The following is a 23508-nucleotide window of genomic DNA, read 5'->3' on the forward strand; positions in this document are numbered from 1 at the left end:
GGAGCTTATTTGACACTTAAATTATTGATGTATCTGCTAGTGGCTCTTTCTCAATAAATTGTACTGTGATCCTCACTGTTGATCACACTAGATATCTGAGTGTTATCCCTTACATGTCTTTATATATTGACTGCCTTATTCAACCAATTACTAAGTTCACTCTCTCCCAAACCCTGCTCAGTACAGCAAGTATCATATGCAAATGCAGAGCTGATTGTGTTATCCCCTACTTAAAATCCTTCAGCTTTCTCTTCTTGTTAGTTAGGTAGTTTATGAGGTCTCACATGATGTGGCCCTGTCTCTGATCAACCTCAACCTCTTCTCTCATGCTACTCTTTCTGTTACAGTCATAGTGGTCTTTTCTGTGTTGTTATTTACCAAGATTTTCTCATCATTTTACCACTATGTAAATGATTCTGGACCTTCAGCCTAATGCTCTCTTGCTCATCCTAACTCCTACTTCAAGGAGGACGAATTATCCCCAACTACCTTAAATACTCCCATTCTGACTTGTGCTTTTACTTTTCATCGTAGAACCTGCACCAAAGTAAGTTTAAGGTTCTTTGTGTGATTTATGTAATTGATTAAGGCCTGAAATTATAGAAAACAGAACTGAATTCTACTTATAGTTATGTTATGTAGTGGTATAATCTTGGGCAAGTCATGTCCACTTATGCTGAAACTAGACTTATATGTGAAATTTATTTATTCATTTATTTAATAAATATTTCCCACATAATATTTATAGACCTGGGCCTCCCCTGTAGTGCAGCAGGTTGAGCGCCATGCTGTGAAGCTGTCCACAGCCACCGCAGTGCCGGTTGGATTCCCGGCCGGCCAGAGAGAATCCCACATGGCAAGGCAGACCTCTTCTGTCTCGCCCGCTACTCCCCTCAGCAGTGCCTTCAGTTGTCTGCCTGTTTTTTTCCCTGCTCTGTCTCTGGTGAATCCTCTCACCCTCCTGTAACTCTGGCCTGTACACCAGCTCTTGTATAGATAAAAATAAATCTTAAAAAAAAAATTATAGACGAAACACTATAATTTGGGGGATATAATGACAAAGTGGAGTTTGACCCTGCATTCAAGGAGCTTACATTTTAGTAGGGGATATATATTTATTAAATAGTCTCATAACTACATCATTACAAATTCTAGTAAGTTCTAAAAGGAAAATTAAGAGCATATGGGAATACTTAAAGCTGTGTAGATGCTTAATCTACCCTTGGAAGGCCAGGAATGGTCACCCCCCAAAAAAAAAAATCTGAACAAGACAAAGGAATTAAATGTATGGAGACAGTGAGAATTTGGAGGTGGCACAAAGAAAAATGCACAGGTTCTGCCTGAGATGGAAGAGAGTATGGATCAGAAGTTTTCACAGTAAATCTAGGTTGAAGCTCTAGAGAGACCAAATATACACCATCAAATTCAGCATACAACAGGCAGAATTGGATTTGGATGAAAAGCCAAAATTTTCAAATGAAGCTAACACCCACTTAATGATTAAGCAGCAGATACTATTCTGAGTGTTTTATGTATATTGACTTAATAACTCACAAAATCCTATGAGTAACTATCATTATTAAAAGCAGTTTATAGATGATTAAATGAGACACAGAGCCTTGAAATAACTTGCCCAAGGTCATATAACTACTAAGTTTTAAAATCAGGTTCTGAAATCAAGAAATTTGGTACCAAAGTCCTTGCTGTTAGCCACCTGGCTTATTAACTGCTACAGGATGGGGTGAGCTTAGAGTAAGAATAGTTCATAAATCAGCTAGAAAAAACCTGAGAAATAGTTACAAACTTTGCTAAATTGATAGTTTTTGGGGGAGAGGTATCAGACACTAAAAAGATCCTTCATCTTCTCTTTGCTAAGGCCTCTATTTCTCCCTCATATCTGAACAAGAGACTTGCAGGAGAAGGAGTATTCTCCACTGGGAATAAAGAAGTCTGATATAATCCGGACAGGAATACCTTTATAGATTATCTGCTTTGTTTTCCTAGCCACTTTTGATAGACTCGCTTTGTCTGAATTTTTTGAAGATTCATGACTATGTATCTTGGTGTAGATCTCATTACATTTAGATAACCAGACCTCATTACTTTTAGAAGTTCTTTCAGCTTTATAGACTTGTATGTTTAATTCCTTCCCAGGTTTAGGAAGTTTTCATCTTTTGCTTCTTCCCTTTCTCACTCTTCCTTTTCTGAAACACCTATTATCCTTATGTTTCTTTTCCTAGTGGAGTTGAAAGATTCTTGAATCATTTCATCTTATTTTATTTTGCATTTCTTTTTTCTTACATTTGAGTCCTTTGTGCATTACCATCTTCAAAGTCACTTATTCAATCTTTTATTTAACCTATTCTGCTTTCATAGCTTTATCTTGAATTTTTTGTCTCCTTTATTGATCTTTTTATATCCTGCATCTCTCTTGTTTACTTATTTAGAGCTTCAAATCTATTTTCTTTATATTAATTTTTTTCTCAGATCATTTTTTGACTTTTCTTCCATTTTATTGATTTCTTTATCTTGGCAGTTTTGAACTCTGTATCTGACAGGAAGATAAAATCTACTATTTTTGTGATTGGATAATGAAAAAGCAGTTTTCTCCTTGTTGTGATATTCCCTTGATGTCTCAAGGTGTCATGTGTTATATTTTCTGTTTCTTTAGATTTCCCTATATTTTTATTTAAGTATCTTTAACAGTAACTTAGAGGTTTGCAGTACTTCTACATTTCCAGCATGTTGCACTGTGTTTTTTAAAAACATTTACCAACTTTATATGATTTTAGATGTTTGGCCTTTCCAGGCTTCTAAGGTCCAGAGACCTGAACTTACAGCTGCTGAGTCAGGGAGTTTGGGAGGGACCTAGAGGTGCCTACTTGCTGGTGGGAATTGGGAGGAAGTGCTGGCTTGTGTTTGGGGCACCTCTGCTATCTTCACTCTCTGGGGTTCCAAATCTGAATCCCTGCAGTCTGCCTCAGTATACTTAACAAGGTCAGTACTAGTACAAAGGGTTAGGGGATGGGGAATGCAGCCCAAAGCACTCTCCTTGTTCTTTTTACTAGGTACTATAGTGCTGCAGTTTCACCATCAGCCCCTGGGAAGGGGAGAACTGAATGGTGTGGAGCCAAACACCCTTTACTGAGTAGGAACTGGGGCACTCCCAGTAGGAATCTTTCTCTTTGGAAGTTTATGATCTGTATAATATATTCTTTAAAATATACATAGTTCATTAATATAGTCACCAAATCTATAAATTTTGATTGCATGGGAAATAATATTTTGTGATAACCAGTTTTATATTTATCTTTATCAAATTAAATTTATATTTGTATAAATTTATATTTATCTTTATATTTAAGTTATCTTTATCAAATTAAATTATACTCACTTTTATTATATCCAAGCCACGTATATGGCCAACTTTTGAAATATAAATAGAAATATCTTCCAAACCTAAAATCTGGAGAACAATCATAATTCACTGGAAGATATTTTAGAATAAAAGTTAAGAAAATATTTCTTTTGATAGAAGTACTTTGTGGTAAATAAGCTAGGGTACTTAAAATAAAATCAAACTAATAACTTTTTCAGTGAGCATTAGTCTACTGCAACAAGAGGAGACACTGAAAATAAAACTGTAGAATAATAGACTTGTTATACAATATCTGAAAAAGGAATGAATCATATCACAAGTTAAAACCATTTGCAGAATAAAACCATCTTAGAACAGTTGTGACTTAGAAAATGTAAGAAATACTTATTAAAAATTATGTCACCTATTATTTATAATAAAGCATCTTATACATTAAGTCACAGTTTTTCTGATTTGATGACTTGCCTTGTGACAATCACTATGCTAACTAGGTGTTTTATTTTCTTATTTAATATTCACCAAAATCTAGCAAAACCTAGAAGCCCCATTTCACCAGCGAGGAAAACAGATTGTATATTGCATGCTAAATGCTTAACATGTAAGCTTTCATTATTTTGTTCTAGGGCTTCTTTCATCTGCGTTACAGGGTACATCTTGATAGATCTACCACCCTTCCCCTTTCCGCTTTTTGTTAATAGATTGTCATATTATGCAAACTAAATGGAATATTAGTCTAAGCAAAGTGCAATTGGAGTGCTAAATCTGCGGGAAAAAACAACAAACTATGCCCTTCTGTTCCTCTATGCCCACCCACAGACCAGACCTATATCAAAACTATTGTTTTAGAATTTGTAGTGTGCTGTAAATGTGCTGCTCTACATTAGCACAATTCTGACAAGTTGAAAATAAATTACAAAAATGACCCTCCTGGAGGAAAGATATAGGAGGAGACTTGGACCCTTCCCCAATACCTTCATCCTCTAAGTTCCTGTGAATTAACTCTTAGAAATTCTCCAATTCTTCTTCTTCTTTTGTAGTTTGTCATTCTCTTCCTATCTCTTCTTGCTTTTGAGAAAATCACCTATTGATTCATCAGCCCAAGATCATAACCCTGTCCCTCTGCAACCCTGCTCATTAGTTCCCTATATTTGGTTTATTCCTTGCTTGCTCTTTACTAGAACCTCATTAACTGGAGAACCAGTGAGGGTATGTGTGCTGAAACATGTTCTCTTGTACCAAGAAAACCTTTACACTAGTATTGATCAAGTTTAAAGTGCTTCCCTCTTCAGGAAGTGAAGTATTGTTCATAACTGTGGTCTAAACACAAACCCACAGTAGATGCTCAAAATGCTTAATCAAGTAAAGAAGTGCAAGAGAATAATGGAAAAATAGACTAAGATATATAGGACTAGTCAATTGGATTTCTGATTGATACGCTGGATTTCTCATCAACAAAATAAAGCTCCTAGATCAGGAAGTACACATTCTCCCCAGACTGTGCTTGTTTAATAATATTTCATAAGTGCTTACAAATAGAGAGCAGTTTTCCTAAAGAGTTAGGAAGTGGAAAGAGAATAGAAAGTCAGGATTTTTAAAATATATTTCAGAAACTGAAATATATTGGTAGTATCAGAAATAGCATGGTAGTATCAGAAATTTCAGCACACAGTTCTCTTCAGCTATTCTAGAAGAGTTAACCTGGTAACCCCAACCAATAGATTAAGCCTTACAACTCCCCCTGCTGGCCTCTTTGTCATACTCTTATCCTGTACCCAGTGTAAGCGACTCGCCATTCATTGTCTTTCTAGTATTTTTGTTCACAACCACAGGTGAAGATGGTGCTTGCTGGGCCTACTGATCAAGAATTAGCCCTTGTTTGAGGTGAATGCATTTGTCAATTCACAGAAATTGTTTTCTACTTTTTACCATCACTATATTAAGATAACTGTCATAAATATGAGATCTTTTCTGCAAGTATATGGATGAACCTTGAGTGATAATGCTACAAGTACTTTAAACTTGATTAACACTAGTGTAAAGTTTTTTCTTGGTACAAGAGAACATGTTTCAACACACACACCATCACTGGTTCTCCAGTTAATGATTTTTTCCTCATAATCTTCCCCCTGAATGAGGTGGTATAATGAAAAGTAAGAAGTACTCATCTTGACTGAGTAATATTCCATTGTGTGTGTGTGTTTGTGTTTCTGTATCTGTGTGCTTGTGTATAACATGTAGGTATGTGTTCAGATATACACATACATACATAAACTTTACATTTTCTTCATCCATTCATCCAAGGATGGGTATTCAGATTGTTTGCAGCTACAGTGGCAATCATATTACAGTGTACAAATATATAAAGAAATTAACAAGATATATACCTTAAAGTTACATGTCAAATATATTTCAGTTTTAGAAAAAGTACTCTGATGTAACAAACTGATGCCATGGTTTTCTGTAAAAAATGAAAATGGCCTCAAGGGGGGAACCTGTCTTAAGAGCATCAAGGCACTTTCTTTGCAACCCATAGTTCTAATTACATAAAGGATATGCCTCTAGGCCCAACCCTCTCAATTATAGGACCTAGGTTGCCAAATGTCTAAATGTTTTAAAATTTATGAATCAAACCATGAATAAAATCTGTTCTATCTAGCTTGGTAAGTAAATAAATTTTTCAGTTTCTTCATAGTTCCGTGCCAGAAAATAGTGACATAGACAACCAGACTAAGGCCCTTAGACCATCCTATACTATGAATAGCCTTGTGTTCATACTGTGGTTATTTTAGTCCATTGTACAGGTTTTGTCCACCCTTTGCAAGTAGCTGACCCTTGGGGGCTGCCCCTCCTTTCTTCTGAAGGGTTTACTTGTAGAAGAGAGCTGCACAAGACTGAGAGGGAACTCAGAGCCTTTAGGCAAGGAATACTAGATAACAGGAAGATGATACAGGAGGTGGAGGGAAACAGGCTCTAGAAGGCCGCACTTGGCCCTTTGGACTTCTTACAGTGTAGGCAAAACCATGTCCACAGGAAAGCAAAAGTGGTCTCTCCAAGGTGTAGGACTCAGATAAGTCACCCCTCTTGTCTTGGCCCAGTGGTAGTGTTATATGTTCCTATTTTAGAAATTACTTTCTTCAAAAACAATAAACATCTTTTTTCTTCACTACCTACAAGCTCACTTGAGAGTGCTTTTTAGTGACTTAGCAATGATATAACTATGTGTACACTGTTGTGTTTCTGTTGTAGAGAGGTCTAGGGTAAAAACAATTAAAGCCTGAACAATTAGAAAGCATCATGATGATGGGCCTCCCTGGTGGCGCAGCAGTTGAGCGCTGGGTTGCGAAGCTGCCCACGGCCTCTGCGATGCCGGTTCGATCCCCGGCTGCTCCCCGGCCACCAGAGGAGGGTCCCACATGGCGCGCAGACCTCTCCTGCCGCCCGCTGCTCCCCTCAGCAGTGTACTTCGGTCCTTCTGCCTGTTCTGTTCCCCGCTCTGGCTGTGGTGAATTCTCTCACCCTCCCGCGCTTCTGACTGTACCCAGTGCATGTATAAATAAATAAATAAATCTTTAAAAAAAAAAAAAAAAAAAGAAAGAAAGCATCATGATGAGAATATGCCACCCTATGTACAGGGTACCAACCACACACATTGCCAGGATAGCTGACTAGCCCGAAGGAGAAGGACCAGCAATGAGTGTAGAGCAGAATTTGCCAGTGTGAAGCAAACTGGCAGAAATGTGACCTTCTTAGTAGCTTTCAGTAAGACTATTTGGAAATACATAGAAAAGTACACTTAAAGAAAAAAAAGCAAAGAATACAAGATTTTACCAAATGGAACGTTAATATTCTTTGCAAATTTTATAGATTTGGAAATAATTTTAAAATCAGCAACTGTTTTCCTCAGTTGTGAAATTTATATCAATGCTAAATGTAAAATGCCTTGATTAATTTAGTTTTCACTTGGAAGACTTTTTTTTTTAAATGCTGTGAAACACCTTTTTATTAAAATGTCAAGACATTTTTCTCCACTATAAAAACATCCAAAATACGTGCCACTATGTGATCTTTTGTGATCACTTCTTATTACTTTGGCTAGTAGAATGAAAACCATAGGAGGTAACTCAGCTATGTAAGATTTGTAAAATACAGAATATTACGAAGTTCAAGCTAAGTATAAAATGTTGAAAAGATTAAAATTGGGTCAGGAAGTTCCAAATTTGCATGTGAACAGTCATCCTGCTTCTATGGGGAAAACTTGAAAGAATCCTATTTCTTCATTGACTTCTCAGAAGACCAGAGAGAGTAGTAGTCCTTAGCACAGAGTTTGCATGTTGGTGTTCATGTGAGCTTATTTGCCATTTCAGACTGTATGATTATCTCCATCCCACCAAAGAAACATAGCGCACACACTCATACCACTCATGCTTATGCCAGTTCTTTTCATGTTTTTGTTAGAGTTCTGAGTGACTTGGTCTGTACAGAAACTAACTTCAACATCACTCCTAGACAGAGTTCATAGTACCAACCACCTTAAGCCACAGTCTCTCTTTTTCAGTAAGTCCTCTTTATAGTCCCATATACCTGGAGGCATTTCATTTTCAAATTACTACCTTATGACCTTACAATTGAATGGAATTCTAGGGTTTTATCAATTGTATTTGAAAAATTGAGTTTTGAAGGTAGTATGACTTTGTTTTGTAAAAGCATTAGTCTAGACTCTTTTACAAACATGAGCACACTTAATCCTCATGTTACTTCTATTTCATACATCAGGAAACCTAAGTCTCAAGGAGTTCAACTTATTCTGGATTATATATCTGATATTGGTAGAGGTGTGGCTCAAATCTTAGTTACACTAGTGCCATACCTATGTTGTCCTTCCCATACTGTGCTCCAATCGGAATTAATTCCAAATTTCCCATGTAATGCCATGCAACCTGGACAATACACACACATGCGCGCACGCACACACACACATACACGCTTGCTAAGTCTTAGTTTTTTCATCAAGAAAATAAGCATAAAGGGCATTTCTTCAGAGGATTAAATAAGTAGGTAGGTAGGTGTAAATAGATGGGATGGATGAGCAGGCAGACATAGGTCCCTGACTTTTGTTAGTTCCTTTTCCTTGCACTTTCCTTTCCATGGGTATATAAATATCTAATTATCTCCTGACTAATTATTCAGGAGAACTGTATTTGATTGCCTTCTACTCTGTATTAGTTTTTTGTATTAATTCTGAACTGATAGTCTAAGAAATAATTTGAGCAATTAGATCACTTTCTTGAAAGATGAGCTTAGAAATTGACATTAATAACACAGATAACATAAAGGTATCTTAAAGACTTAATAATAGTGTGTTGAAAATATATACATAACAAACAAAATTAAGGGAAAAAATAGTATGTTCCAAACAGCTTTATCTGGAGGTTGTACTTCCTCCAATAGTAGAAAAAGTATTAAATGGTTTTTCAGACAAATGTCACAGTTTTTTTTAAAATAGCTTAGATGTTAGAAAACTATGGTGACTGTACATGAGGGGATAAATTCTATATTGTGAAAAATAAACAGGAATGTTTAAAATAAATAAATAGCTTTGATATGTATAACAGGCAGTAAAATGGGCCCCCACATCTTTATTCACTTTTGTGCAATGTATGCTTGTATGCTTTCTCCCTTTAGGTGTACTCCCCTTAAAATTCCCACCACTAGTTCACCTTCACCATAGTCCCTTGTAATAGTTTTCTTATTGATCTTAGACAGTAAGTTTGTGGTAATTTGTTAGAGCAGCAATAGGAATGAAAGCTACATTGCTCTTAATGAAGTCCATTATTACTTGTGGGTTATAGACTGCTCCTCCAGTATATCATTTTTTCTTACTTCTTCCTGTCCTTGACACCCATCTCACTGTCATTTCTCCATTGATGACTCCATCCTGAAAACTGCAATCATCTGGAACTACTCCCCATTTTGCTGTTACCTATGGAGAACTTGTCCTATGGACTATCTCCTCACATCTCCTCACACCATCCAAATTAGAATGAACTTCCCATCTAGGAGGCTTGCCCCACTTCCCAGTCATCTCTAATCTTGCAGTCTTCTGTGTAAACTATTCACATCTAGAATGAGATACCTCACATTCTAGACATCTTCCCCTTTCACCCACTGATTTGCATTATTAAACAGCAAACCTTGCTCATCTCTGTCTATGCATGTAAGCCTCCAGAGAAAATAGAGGCAGATTAACTTTCCAGTTTACTTTGTTTTTTAAAAGTTAACCTTTCTTTCTTTGTGACCTTCACTGTGATACCCCTGTACCTGAGCTTTGCTAGGTCTTCAACCTTTGGTTCCATATCCTTCCTTGATCAAAATCCTTGTGCCTTCCTTAAAGATAAAAATCTTTTATTCCTGGGCACCCCCTGGTGGCGCAGCGGTTGAGCGCTGGGCTACGAAGCTGCCCGCAGTCTCTGCAGCGCTGGTTTGATCCTTGGCCGTCGGGTGAGGGTCCTACATGGCACGACACACCTTTCCTGCTGCACCCGCTACTCCCCTCAGCAGTGTATTTCGTCAAGTCTGCCTGTTCTGTTCCCCACTCTGGCTCTGGTGATTTCTCTCACCCTCCTGTGCTTCTGACTGTACTCAGTGCTTGTATAAATAAATAAATAAATCTTTTTAAAAAATCTTTTGTTCCCTTCACTGTTTGTGAACTGGAGCAGAGCTTCCAGGGCTTTCGAAGTTTTTCTTCTGACCAGGGATTAGCCATCATTTGGTTTTGTTTTATTGGCATACTGTCACACCTGTTCATTTACCTATTACCTATAGCTATTTTTACATGACAGTGACAGAATTGAGTAATTGCAACAGGACCATAAAGCCTAAAATATTTACTTTTTGACCTCTCATAAGAAAAACAGTTTATGCTTTATGGCCATTACTAGTCTCATCGTGAATTTATGGTCCAACACATTCCCACTGACTGCCTTGACCACACATTTTTTAGTCTGCTGTTGTCCTGGAAGGTGTTCATTATTGTGATCCCATATCAGGGCCTGAAGGAAATGGTTTCTGGTGTAGAAAATCTTTCTTCTTTAAAATAACAGATATGCTTTCTCTGTGATCTATTCTGTTTCTACTTAGAACATTCCCTGCTTATCTGTCTGGCTGACAGAATTTTAATTCCTACATGCATCAAAGGCCATATGTTTTCCAACCCCATAAAACATTTTAAAATTCCTTAATTTATATCCCTTCCTCCATGTATGGAACACACATACTTTCCTAAATTCCTAAAGTGAAGGTCAGAATATCTGGTCTCAAATCTACCATATTTTCCATATCATGTTAAACAGATTGATTCATTGCTTTTAATATCTTTAAGATTAAATGTAAACTCTACCTTGCCAATGTGTGTGTGCGCGTGCATGTGAGAGTGTGTGTGTGTGTGTGTGTGTCTGAAATGAAGAAGCAAATTCATTCATTTGGTATTTATTCAGCCCTTAATGTGCATCAGGTGCTGCACTAGAAATTGAGAAGCATTTATGAAGAGAACAGAGAAGGTCCTTGCTCTTCCAACACTGGCATTACTGTTGGGAAAGAGCCATATTAGAAGAGGGGGGTAAAGTAAGCATTATGTGTTATGGTAGGTGCTTTGAAGGATATGATTGAGAATGACAGGGAAGCAGATTCTTAGAAAAGTCATGAGGACAAACCTCTCTAAGGAAGCAATATTGAGAAAGTCATAATATTTGAGGGAAATCCTACCATATACTGAACCATGAAAGTACTTTATAAGCTGTAAGATGCCACCTCAATGAATAGTCACTGGCTGCAGTCCCCTGTGCAACAGGGGAAAGTAGAAAACAGGAACAGTTTTTCAATTTCTAGGGCTATAACTTTACAGTAATCTTTTTTCTTCCCTGGGAGCCTCCATTTTTAATCCAGTTGTTTATCTCTTCCTCCTCCTCTATTTTTGGTTTTAGAGAACTGTCATCTCTGTGTGATCCTGTCTTCCTGTGCCCTCTCTGTCTTCCCTGCCACCGTTCATATCCTTCCTGCTACTTTTACCTGCTGCTCACTCTGAAAACCTCTGCATCAATTTCCCCTTCTAATTACCTCTATCTCTAAAACCTCTAAGTTTTCCTAAATTGCCTAATTTTTATCTACACTACTTATCCTTCATAATATAAGCAGCTTCTATTTCCTTCATAAAGAGGGGATATTTACAAATTGACTTCACTAGAACTGCCTGGAACCATACCTAACACATAATAAGCTCTCAAATATTTGACCAGTGAGTAGTGAATGAACTGATTCTCCTAATCTTACTCAGCCTATCTACAGAATTAAAGTGGTTTTCTATAATCACATAATCTTTCCTTACATGTAAAAAAACCCCTTTGTGTACATATTAAAGAAACCTTTGCCTTCAGCTGTATATTTAAAAACAAAAATCTTACCATCTATTTATAAAGGTTTTTTTATTTTAAACCTCTTATTTGACTTATTTGTGGAACTTTGTCACTGATGTCAGAGACACCTAGAGACAATGACAGTGTATCTGAGGCCTCCTATCTGAGGTCCTTGTACAGTGACCAGCACAATACAGAGAAGCAAACACACCACATTTAATATGCAGGGTTTTTTTGCGAGGGGAGTTGCTAATGATACTAACAATCACAGAGATTTCACTTTCAGTATTCTGAATAAACAGATGAATTCATTTAGATTAAGCAGAGCGTTTCTAAGGAAAACCTTTGTATTAAGGAAGTTGACATTTTTATAGTTAAGTAGCAACTAAAATCAATGTTTTAAAAAAAAATTTCAAATATGTCAAGTGCTAATGATTAGTCAATAGCTGCTCGATATTATTGCTCACAAATGGTAATAATAATTTAGTCTTAAGCAGCTTTTAGAGAGTTTTCAAAAACAAATGGAATGTTTACTTTTTGTAGGTATAATTTTCAGACTGGGATCTTAGGTACTGTTAAGTATTCATTTAAAAGAAATGGAAATTTTCATTGTGTTGTATCGATTAGAAATAACGTATAACTTTGGACAGTCTCTGTTTTTAGTTCTAAATATTTAAATAATACTAAAAGTAGAATAAGTCACATTGTTTTTTGTTATTGTTGCTTAAGTTATAGTCTTGAATTCAAGAAATTCTACATAATTTAAAATGTGATTATTTAGACTAGTATACAGGTTATCAAGAACAATTTCAAGCTAACAGTTCCGTATTTATGATTTTATATGTATTGCCCAGTGGAATTTATCTATAAAGTAATGGGACAGTCTTTCAAACAAGCATACTAGGAGTTATGTATCTAGAGGCCCTTGTCCCCTTCAAAGCAGTCACCTAGGAAGGCTACACATTTGTTCCAATAATGCTGCCATGGCTTAAAATAGTGTGGAATGCCTCTTTTCAAACTACCTTTGAACTGCTGAGAAATAATAAAGAGTAAAACAACATACTATGTTGAATAACTTGAATTGTGATGGAGATGAATTTGATTTTGGTGAGTAAAAAGAAATCAACCCAGGACCAAGCACAGTGAATAAATATGGAGTGTTGTTTAGAGTCACAATTGGTTATAAATTAACCAGATGGGCTTTCTTGAATAATGCACTAACTCTTGAAATTGGTTGTCAAAGAGGAATTCCAGAACCTTGGACCTTGGAATAAATGTATAAGCTCCCAAGGTAGCTACTATGAAGAACAATACATGTGTAGGTTGAAAAAAAATGTGTGTATGTTTGCAAAATAAGATCAGTTTTATTACTTTATAGACATACCTTGTAGATGAAAAAAATACTCCTATCATGGAACTCTTTATAAGCAAACTTCCGAATGTAAGTAGAACTTCTGTCTCACCCTTTCTAAGCCTGTTGAGAAATCTGAATTTCTAATAACTTACTCTCAGTCTTCAATTTTAAAGAAATGTAATGTTTACCATTTAAAAGGTAGATGCATTTAGGTATCACTTTACCTTTTTTCCCATAAGCTTTGTTGACCTCTGCTATTCAATTTTTTATTTAGTGTATCCATCTTTGTTCACCTGAGACTCTCAATATGCATTTTCTTGCTATAAAATTGCCATCAAACTCTTAAACCAAGGTTGATAATAAAATCTAAGCTGAAGATTATTATTTGTTCCATGTTGTTTTAAGTTCTTTTTCATTTGCATTAGCAGCAATCAAATGTCTTTCTTTTTAATAGTGAGACCCCATTATCTTAGTAAATAAGAATATCAAATTGCAAGAGGTTTTTAATCAAATTAAAGATTTTACAGAAAGTAGGTACCCTCAACTTTAGGGCCCTACTGTGTTTTCATTTTGACTAATAAAAGCTTGAAAGACAGGGTTTAACCAAATGACTGGATAGTGTTTCTCTAATTTAGATTCCAGGACCATGTATGGGTGGAACGGATGCGTCCTGCTTCATCAGGGCTTTTCCAAATTTATTCTGCCACATCTCTCTTCATCCAAGTCCTCAGGGCCCTTTTTCTTCACTGCTAACGTGTAACAGTAAAATAGTAAAATGGAGCGTGGAAGGCAGAGAAAATTGTTACCCTTTTGCAGAGAGGCTTCGACAGCTAAATCATGACATAATTTTAGATGTTCAAATTCGACAACTGTGATTGGAAAATTATGTGACCTGTGTAGGTAGAGATCAAAATGGTCACTAGTTTACAATTTTAAAATCTTATAGTGTGGTGTTTTTACCGCAGACTGATAGAATATTATTTTATTCAGCCTTGTAGTAACTGTTACACAAATGACTATTGTTTTTGCAGTTTGGTGATTTAAATGCTGTGTCTCCTGGAAATCTGGATAAAGGTAAGAACTGAAAATAATGTACGTTTTTAATGATTTTTTTTTATGAGAAATTCTCATACAGGGAAATGTAGTATATTAACAGAACTCTTATTTTATGGAAACAACATATAATTTTAGATGAATGTGACAGTATGTCTTTTGTAATTCTTCATTATTTCTCTATTTCTATGTCTTCTTTATATGACATATATTAAATGCAGGAATTGAATTTAAATGCAATTACAAATTCTTTCTGAATTTTTCCCTGAAGTTCACTATAAGTAATAAGAAATTATTTCTAGCTATCCCCAGAATCCTGGGGAAAAGTGATAAAATTGATCCCAATATTTTTATTCAAGGTCCACCGGGCAAGAAAAAAGATTCCTGCGTTCCCTATCCATATCACCAATTCACACTATTCAGTGGAAAAAGAGCTCAGAGAAAGCAATAGAGGTTATGATAAAAGCAGGATCAGTAGTGGTGTGGGAAGGATAACATATATACTTCTTAAATTTTAATACCAACATTTCCCCTCTAATGTTACAACATGAAGAAACTCATGGTCTACAGACCATACAGTAAAACGAATAGGACTTGGAGGAAAGTAGAATTGGAATAGAGTACACAAAAATAAAATGAAAATTCTGATAAAAATGCTAGCTCAGTTAAAAAAAAAAAGGTTAAAAAACATGGAAACACACAAAAATCACCAATCATCATACTTATTTCTATCCCTAACAGTTTATTTTTCAGAAAAGCTAGAATGACTTTCCTTTTATGCTTTTTCCAATTTTATATATTTCATAGAAAATTTACTGTTAGTAAATTATTCACTTTGTTAGTAACGTACTAGAATTATTCATTAATGCAAGTGTTGAGTACACATTTCAGAAATCCAACCACATTTTCAACTACCACTAACATTCTTTAAAATATTCCATTTGTCTTTTCTCAATAGTTTTGAATTAAAGTTTGTAACATAGATATATGTGTTTCAACTCTGTTATCACCTAGATAAATTGTGTCATTACAAACAAAATATTTTTGAGGTTTATTATGTCATCTTACTATATTAATACTTATTTATTATGTCACCTTACTATAGGGTAATCTATAGTGGAGAACATTAGGATAATCTAAGTTTTACCCTTACTATATATATTATGTCATCTTACTATATTAATACTTGAAATATGCAGCAACATCTAATGGTCCCAGATAATGTATGAGTAATTAAAACAATATAAAATTATCAGGCCTCCCCTGGTGGCGCAGCGGTAGAGCGCTGGCCTGCAAGGCTGCCCACAGCCTCTGCAGCACTGGTTCGAACCCCGGCCGCTGGCAAAGGTCCCACCAAAAAAAAAAAAAAAAAAAAGTTACATAATAAATAAATAAATAAAGCAATATAAAATTGTCATCTTCCTTTTTCCAGTGTGAATTTTTTCCAGCTTCTATCTTAAAATAATGACCCATTTTTCTCCTTGTATTACTTGCTCTTTTCCTATATAAGTACAGATATTTTCTTTCTTTTTTTATTAAATTATATTAAAATAGTTTAACATTTTATTAAAAATACATAGACAAGAGATTTTTAATAAAGTATATCTCTAAAGTTGTTGGCAAGTATCATTTTTGCTAGGTCAGTGAGAAAGCCACTCATTGTGGATATTAAAAATAGAAAGTTATTTCTCCCATTAGAAAGCAATTATGTCCTCCTTATTGGAAAGACCAAATAAGAAAAAAATTTAGATTTCTGGTTCAGAGATGGAAACATGTATTTTCTTTTCTTACTATGTTTTAGAGATGTAATTCAGAGTAAAGTAATTGATACAGATAATGAGAAAAGCATATATTAAGGCTTTTATTTTAATTCATTCTATAAACTTAAACATGATTACTAGACAATTAGACAAAAGTCACAAGCAAGCAAAGCAGTCAAAATATTTCCAGGCTGCACTCACTTAAGATGTCAATTCCAGAAGGTTAAGTCCTGAGTCAAAGGGAATTATTGGAGTGAGGAAGGCACTAAATGGTTCCTAGCTATATTTAAGATTTTCATTTTAAAGAAATGCCTTGTATCTAGGTAGTAAGGAAAGCAGGATTCAAACATGGCACCCAGCAAGTCATTGCAGATGGCCTTCCATGTATTTGAACTTTCTGGGATAAAGTGACCATGGCATCGTAGAATATGCATCTGTACAATTTATGTTGAATGTATACAACTTTTCAGAAAAGTATATATGTATATATGTATAAAATGCTTGTGTTTTCAATAAGCACAAAATAAAAATTATTCTTAATTATTCTAAAACACTATGTTCTAGTGCCATATTTAGAAATGGAAGACTGATAAAGCCAAATTTTAAACTACAAAAAGTAAAATTTTTATAATAAACACTAGAAAATATAGGTCTTTCCAAAAAAAAAAAAAAATGAAGATATTTTAAGACTTTAAGGAATTGAGTTCTGGAGAAAGGAACAAGATGCACAACTAAAGAACTACACAATTAATTCTGCTAGGGCAGAACCAGAACTAGTGAGAAAAGGAGGTACAAAGATGGACTTGGGGAACATGTACATGGGGTGCAATGATGTTCTCAAGAGCATCCTGTGAAGCTGTCCACAGCCTCTGCAGCTCGAGTTCAATTCCCAGCCAGCCAGGGAGATAACCACCTGGCTGGGCAGACCTCTCCTGTCTCGCCTGCTGCTCCCCTCAGCAGTGCTTACGGTCTGTCTGTGCTGCTTCTCCCTTTGTCTCAGGTGAATCCTCTCATCCTCCCGTGCCTTTGGCCTGTACCTCAGTTCTTCTATAAATAAATAAAATCTAAAAAAAAGGCCTCCCCGGTGGCGCAGCGGTTGAGCACTGGGTTGCGAAGCTGCCCACAGCCTCTACAGCGCCGGTTCAATCCCCGGCTGCTCCCCGGCCACTGGAGGAGGGTCCCACATGGCGTGCAGACCTCTCCTGCCCCCGCTGCTCCCCTCAGCAGTGTGCTTCGGTCCTTCTGCCTGCTCTGCTCCCCGCTCTGGCTCTTGTGAATTCTCTCACCCTCCTGCACGTGCTGGACTGTACCCAGTGCTTGTATAAATAATAAATAAAAATAAAAAAAAAGAAAGAAAATACATACAACATTTATTTAAAAAAAAAATACACACACACCCCAAATTGCTATTTCAGATCAAGAAAGATAGCAATTGAAAGCCATTTCCAACATAAAGCAACCCTGATGATGCATCTTTAGGGATCTCATCCCTAAGTTCCCAGAGATGCACTAAGTGTGTTGCTACTTGGCCAAATACTGATTGGCAGCCTGTCTTGTAACAACCTGGGCCAGTCCTTGGTAAATTCCAGTGACATCTAATTACTAAAATTAATTTTAGTTTTTGTGTACCAAATTTCCATGATCTTGAGTATGTCCTAGGAAATGTCTTTGACTCTTTATAGAAACATAAAATGTCCATGGAATTGGATTAATCAACCCTTAGGAACTGGAGAAATGGCTGCTTTTGTGGATTGCTTTGTGGCCTCGCCATAGGAGCCCTGTCTCCCACAAGTAGACCTAAAGAAATGTGCCCAAGAGCACTTAGGTTTGTGTAGCCCATCATCATTCCATTGCCATTTCCATCCAGAACAGGCTTGATGAAAGGGCTTTCCCACTCTCTCCATTTGCCTTTCTGCTTGAAATGACTCTTTCTGTGCTGCCTCTTTTATTATTTTGACTCTGCACCTCAGGCACAGAAGAGCTGGTGGAAAGGGGGTTTAGAGCAGTATGATTTGCCCTCACCTTCTGAATGGTGTGATTCTGTGGGTCCCATTCACCCCAAATCTGATGCTTCTCAAGACAACTAAGCTGCATATTCAGTGCCCAAAGCTTGAATTTGAAATCTTCAAGCTTTTGTGGGCATTCCACAAAATGAGAATTTAAATTTTTTCCTAATAATGAAGTAGTAATAATTCTAAATAACTATTTCAAATAATACAGAGAATTAAACTATGGAAAGTGAAGTTTCATACCACAATACAGTGTGAGAATCATTCCGGACATTTTTTTGGTTATATATAGACAATGTACCAACAAAACAAAAAGTTGCTATATAAACATTTTATATTTATATTCTATTTATTAAGTAAATGTTTACTTTTGTTAGCTGAATGGACAAATATATCCCTTTCCTGCAGCCCACCAGACCTTGTAATGTGCTATTCCAACAAACTCAATATTATCAACAAGTCTGTTTCTCAGAGACAAAAAGGTAACCAGTAGAATAAATGGGCCAAGAGGTGACTTTTTCCTCTTCTAAGAAAACTTCTGTATTTATAACTTACAAATGCATTGTAGACACTGCTTCTAGGCAGCACATCTGACCACAACCTTTTAATCACACATCCCATTTTGTAGGAGACATTGCTCCTGGCAAATGTGCATGGAGCAACTATATATGAAGGCCCTATTATTCCTCATGACTTTCCTCTGGAATCATTTGATAAATAAGAGATAAATAAGATAAATTTGATAAATTTATAAATTTATTTGATAAATAAATTGATAAATAAGAGAAGAAAAATCAAAAGGCCCACATATATTGAGGGCTGCATTTAAAGGGACTTCTGCTGTAGCTGTGTCCAAGTGATAAAACCAGATTCAGGAGGAGACTGTCTTAATCTGACTGAAATACTTGTAAGTTGCTGTACCTGATGCCATAGAAGAGAATGTAATGGAGATCTGACTCTGTTTATATAAGTCACTATGATAAGTCAAAATCCAGCGATAAATATAGGTATATAGGTATATTGTAGTTACAGATGAAGAGTTTATGATTATATGTGTATTTTTTGTATACAACAGAACACATTGAACACAGTTTTTAAAAACAGGAATATTTGTTCACTGTTTAAAAATCACCAGTCATGAGCAGGTGTCCTCTACACTTCTCTGAGGAGAATCTTACATAGTGATCTTAGTGTGAGAATTTTCCCTTTACTGTGTTTTTGAATTTTAACTGGTGCATGATGGAAAAAATTAAGTGGTATTCCATTAAAATGATGTTTTAGTTATTATAAATGTATTAAAAATTTGGAGGAATAGTGACTATTTAATATATTTAATTTCTAGAAATTAATACCAGCTATTACCAGTGAATATCAGTGTTGCCAGGAATGGAATTTCACTGAACATTTTAAATCTGATACTACTGTCTCAGACATCATAATTTTTTGTAATGAAAATTAAAGGTCTGCTTAATGTGATCTCTATTTATGTACACCATAAAGTCTGTACAATAGTCCCTGCTTACACATACAGTATTTTGTGACTCATCGTATTATCTACATTAATATCATTAAATCTAATACAGATTTTAGAAGAGATTAAAATATTCTTTTCTTTTTTTTAGGTAGTATTTTTCAGCTAAGTATATTTCTCCAAAATCAGCATAGTGTACCATGATGATACAAAATATGCCACTATTTACTATAAAAAGTTTAGGAAATTCTACAGATTTTCTTTAAAGAACCATTTGTAGTATCACTTACTAAAGGTATCTAGCATAAATTAGCCAAAAACAAATTACATTTGTTGTTTGAAAGAATTATAGATGTGTGTATAGTGGATTGATACAAATAATATCCTTTGAAAGGAAAATCTACAAACTATGTCCCCTGAAAAGAGCTAAAGAGTGTTTTTCTTAAGACTTTTTTTTTTTTCCCTTAAGACTTCTTAACACTGTGTTAAAGCGTTTCCGGAGCACACATTGATGGCTATTTTCCAATTTGCCTTCTGATGATAGGCTTGGTATTATTTATTTTTGCAGATGAAGGCAGTGAAGTGGAAAGTGAGATGGATGAAGAACTAGATGACTCTTCAGAACCTCAAGCCAAAAGAGAGAAAACCGAGCTGAACCAGGCATTTCCAGTGGGCTGCATGCAGCCTGTCCTGGAGAGTGGCGTGCAGCCCAGTCTCCTGAATCCAATCCACAGTGAGCACATCGTCACAAGTACTCAGACTATCAGACAGTGCAGCGCTACAGGAAATACCTACACTGCAGTGTAAAGAATATTAAAGCATATTTTCCCAGCTAATATTAACCCTGTTGATATTGGGCTTAAGTTGAAAATTTAATAAGCCTGAAGGTCGACTGTTGTCAAATTTTATCTGTGCTGAACATTACCTTTTTGGAGTTGTGAAATGGAATGGGTGTGTGTATTTTGCCAGATCTTTTTTTTTAACGTAAACAAATTATTTGCCTCTTAATAAGAGTTTTTTCCCATTAGTTTCAGGTGTCAAGAAGGATTTTTACAACGCTTAATGTCAATGTTTTTGTTTTCTTATAATTAAAAAGTAATTTACATTTTTTGTAGCTTAAAATTTTATTGTTGATTGTTAGTCTTGGTGTATGATTTCATGTGTAAGTTTTTAATTAGATGCACTTCTGTGAAATATCAAAAGAAATGAATTTCTTTGATTTACACTGGAGGCATGCCCATTTGGCAGCAGATGCATCAAATTTGCTTTTGAAAGGTGCTTTTCATTGAACAGAACCACAAGACACTATTTTGATAACATTTTGGAATATGGAGAGCGAATATAGAGCATTTTTATTACAGTGCTAGAGGGTTGGGAAGGTCATCTATTTTTCTCTGAAGAAAAACCAAGCTGCGCATTTATCAGTTCAGAGTAAATGACAAAATTGCAAGAGATTATGCTAATATGTACATAATTTGTGTACATAATTATTAAACCATGTTAATGCAAGCTTCCGTTAAACATCGAATTTTAACTGTTATTGCATACCAATTCCTCTGTGTAAAGACTACTGATTCTGTACTTGGGACCACTGCACAGGTGCATTCTGCTGTTGAGTGGGGCTGTGATAGTTAGATACTGACGCTGAAAACATGACTTGACTTTTTTTTTTTTTTTTAAGTGTACATGCTACTTATGCTGAGCTGGACATACAGGAAACCATTCCATTTGGATGACTTTCTTTTATTCCAGGTCGTTTTTCTAATAGTAGTTCAATATGCTGCTATTATAAAAGAAAATTTATAGAATGCAAGGAATGTAGCAACCTGCATATCATTATTTCCTTCAAAAATATTTCCTGATTTCTAAAATATGTGGATTTAAATTTTAAACAGAACCTGAAGGCAGTGTAACTGGCACACCGCACTGTTGCTTATCTCCAATTCTGTACGATTTGGATAGGTGGCTGGATGGACCAGTGCCATTGAAGAATGTACATCAGGGATCATCGTACCTCGGCTATTACATGGTGCCTTAAAACAGAACTGAAGCTAAGGTTTTAGTAAGGCTTATTTTGTTCATATGAATTCCTCTTCAATCCATTTAAGGTGTGCCTGTCTTTTTCAGATTCCTGAAGTAAGGACAGGTTACAAGTTCTTCAAAAGAAATTTAGGGAAAACAAAGCAAAACAAAGACAAAAATTAATTTCCCTATTTGAGTGACCGTGAACCTATTTTTTGTTCTTAGAGCTGAATATTACTTGATTACAAATCTGATTGCTTAAGGGTGTGGAATAGCAGGCTAGTTTTAATTACCAACTTGTTACATAAAATTGTATGTGTTTTAGACCATTCTTATCTAGTTACAATTTAAGAAAGTTAACAAAATAAGCAGGTACTTATTGAAGTGCATCTTTTCAGTCTACATGTTTGTCTGTGTGTGTCAGTGTCTGTGTGTCCACATGCACACATGCGTGCATGCGTGCCCGTGGGCAGGAGTCAACTACAAAGTCAGAAGGTGAGATCCTAGAGAGGATACACCCATCCCCTTTTTAATTTACATGAAAGCCAAGGTTCTTTTAAGCACTCAAATTACTAACAACAACAACAAAACAGGCACATCTCTTCATCTAAATAGTTGTTTAAAAAACTAATCAGTAAAAACAAATACATAAAGCCAAAAAAGGGAAAGCACAAATGATTTACAGATTATTAATGAGGCCTATATTAAACTCAAGATATTTATCTTTCCAGTTTTACTGGGGTAGGTGGGTGGGGGGTTAGAAAGAAGAGGGTGAGCCAATCTGTAAAGTTAAAAATACCAAATGGCTTATCGGGTAATACGCAACATATTTCAACTGTTGTAGCCCGATTGCCTTAGACTACTCAAAGAACTAAGATCAACAAAGTTTCTTAAATAAACTTTAATTGTTTTAGATGTAATTTTTAAAATGGATTCAAATATTGTATTATACAAAGCATTCATACATTTGAAAGTCTTCACTTACATCCTGGCATCACCTTCATCCAAATATCATTTAAATGATCATTCCCCATTTTCCTCCCAAAAAGGCAATGGATTGCACCATCGCACACACAGAGACAAACAAGCAAGCAACTACATAGTAAACTGCAAAGACCATGTATCTACTTCTTCGTGTACTAGGAAACATTTACAGGTAAAATTAAAATTGAAAAAACACTCTGCGTTTAAACTCTTTAAATTTTTTCACTTTTCTTTCCCTATTCACCATCCCTAAAACTTACTGTATCCGTACTGGACCAAATGTATTTACTGGTTTCATCTTGTTTATTGAATGATTTTAAATGTATTTGTTACCATTGTTTCCTTTAATTTAATGTTGGATATATTTGTATCATTAGTGGAGTCTGATAATAATGGGTAAATTTAGATTGATGAAAGTTAGGGATTAGGGACCCTCTAGGATGCAACATTTCTTCCAATTGTTCATGGTTTGTTCTAAATTAAAACAGATTAGGAATTCCTAAATAATACATTTCAACTTGAAGCACTAAAAAATATCTCATTTATGAATACAATTAGTAATATTAATTCTTTGAGACTAGTGTACATTGTTCTGACCAATGGACAAAATAACATCTACGATCTATACTTCCAGTTATTTGTCGTCCACAGGGAGATACACACACACACATACACACAATCACAAATACCTTAAGGAATGTTTAACTTAAATTGTGAAATAAATTATTAAATTAAAACATCATCATTTATACATTTGAGCAAATGGAGGGATCGCATTTGTTGCATTTATTCGACATTTTATTTCCACTTGTTTCATTCATTGAAACTGATTTCTAAATATTATACATTAATACTCTCCAAGTAGATTAAGTGATAAGAACACATTTTAAGGACATCTTAATATTTCTTGACATTGTAGTCAAACGCCAGTTATGAAAAATAGCTACATAAACCAAGTGCTATATTTTCAGTGAGGAAAATGTAAGGAAGGTATATTGGCTATTTTTAAGTTTCAGATGATATTATATAATAGGATTGAGTATCATAGGTATAATTTGATTTTCACAT

At 35.4% G+C, this 23508-nt stretch overlaps 1 protein-coding gene across 23 annotated transcripts in view; it reads left to right on the forward strand.

The window, feature by feature from the left end:
* RFX3 (regulatory factor X3) overlaps positions 1-20636 on the forward strand; it is a 275282-nt gene extending 254646 nt beyond the window's left edge. For 21 of the 23 annotated variants that reach the window (XM_037491495.2, XM_037491503.2, XM_037491499.2 and 18 more), the window contains 3 exons: positions 13166-13228; positions 14173-14215; positions 20003-20636. In XM_037491495.2, the coding sequence (XP_037347392.1) occupies positions 13166-13228; positions 14173-14215; positions 20003-20241 (345 nt within the window). In that variant the 3' untranslated portion in view covers positions 20242-20636. The remainder of the gene's footprint in view (positions 1-13165; positions 13229-14172; positions 14216-20002) is intronic. The other 2 variants (XM_037491502.2, XM_054688855.1) reach the window with 1 other exon arrangement.
* Positions 20637-23508: the final 2872 nt, after the last annotated feature.

This window comes from Talpa occidentalis, unplaced genomic scaffold (assembly GCF_014898055.3).
Source record: "Talpa occidentalis isolate TD23 unplaced genomic scaffold, MPIMG_talOcc4v2.1 talOcc4.7, whole genome shotgun sequence".
Taxonomy (NCBI): domain Eukaryota; kingdom Metazoa; phylum Chordata; class Mammalia; order Eulipotyphla; family Talpidae; genus Talpa; species Talpa occidentalis.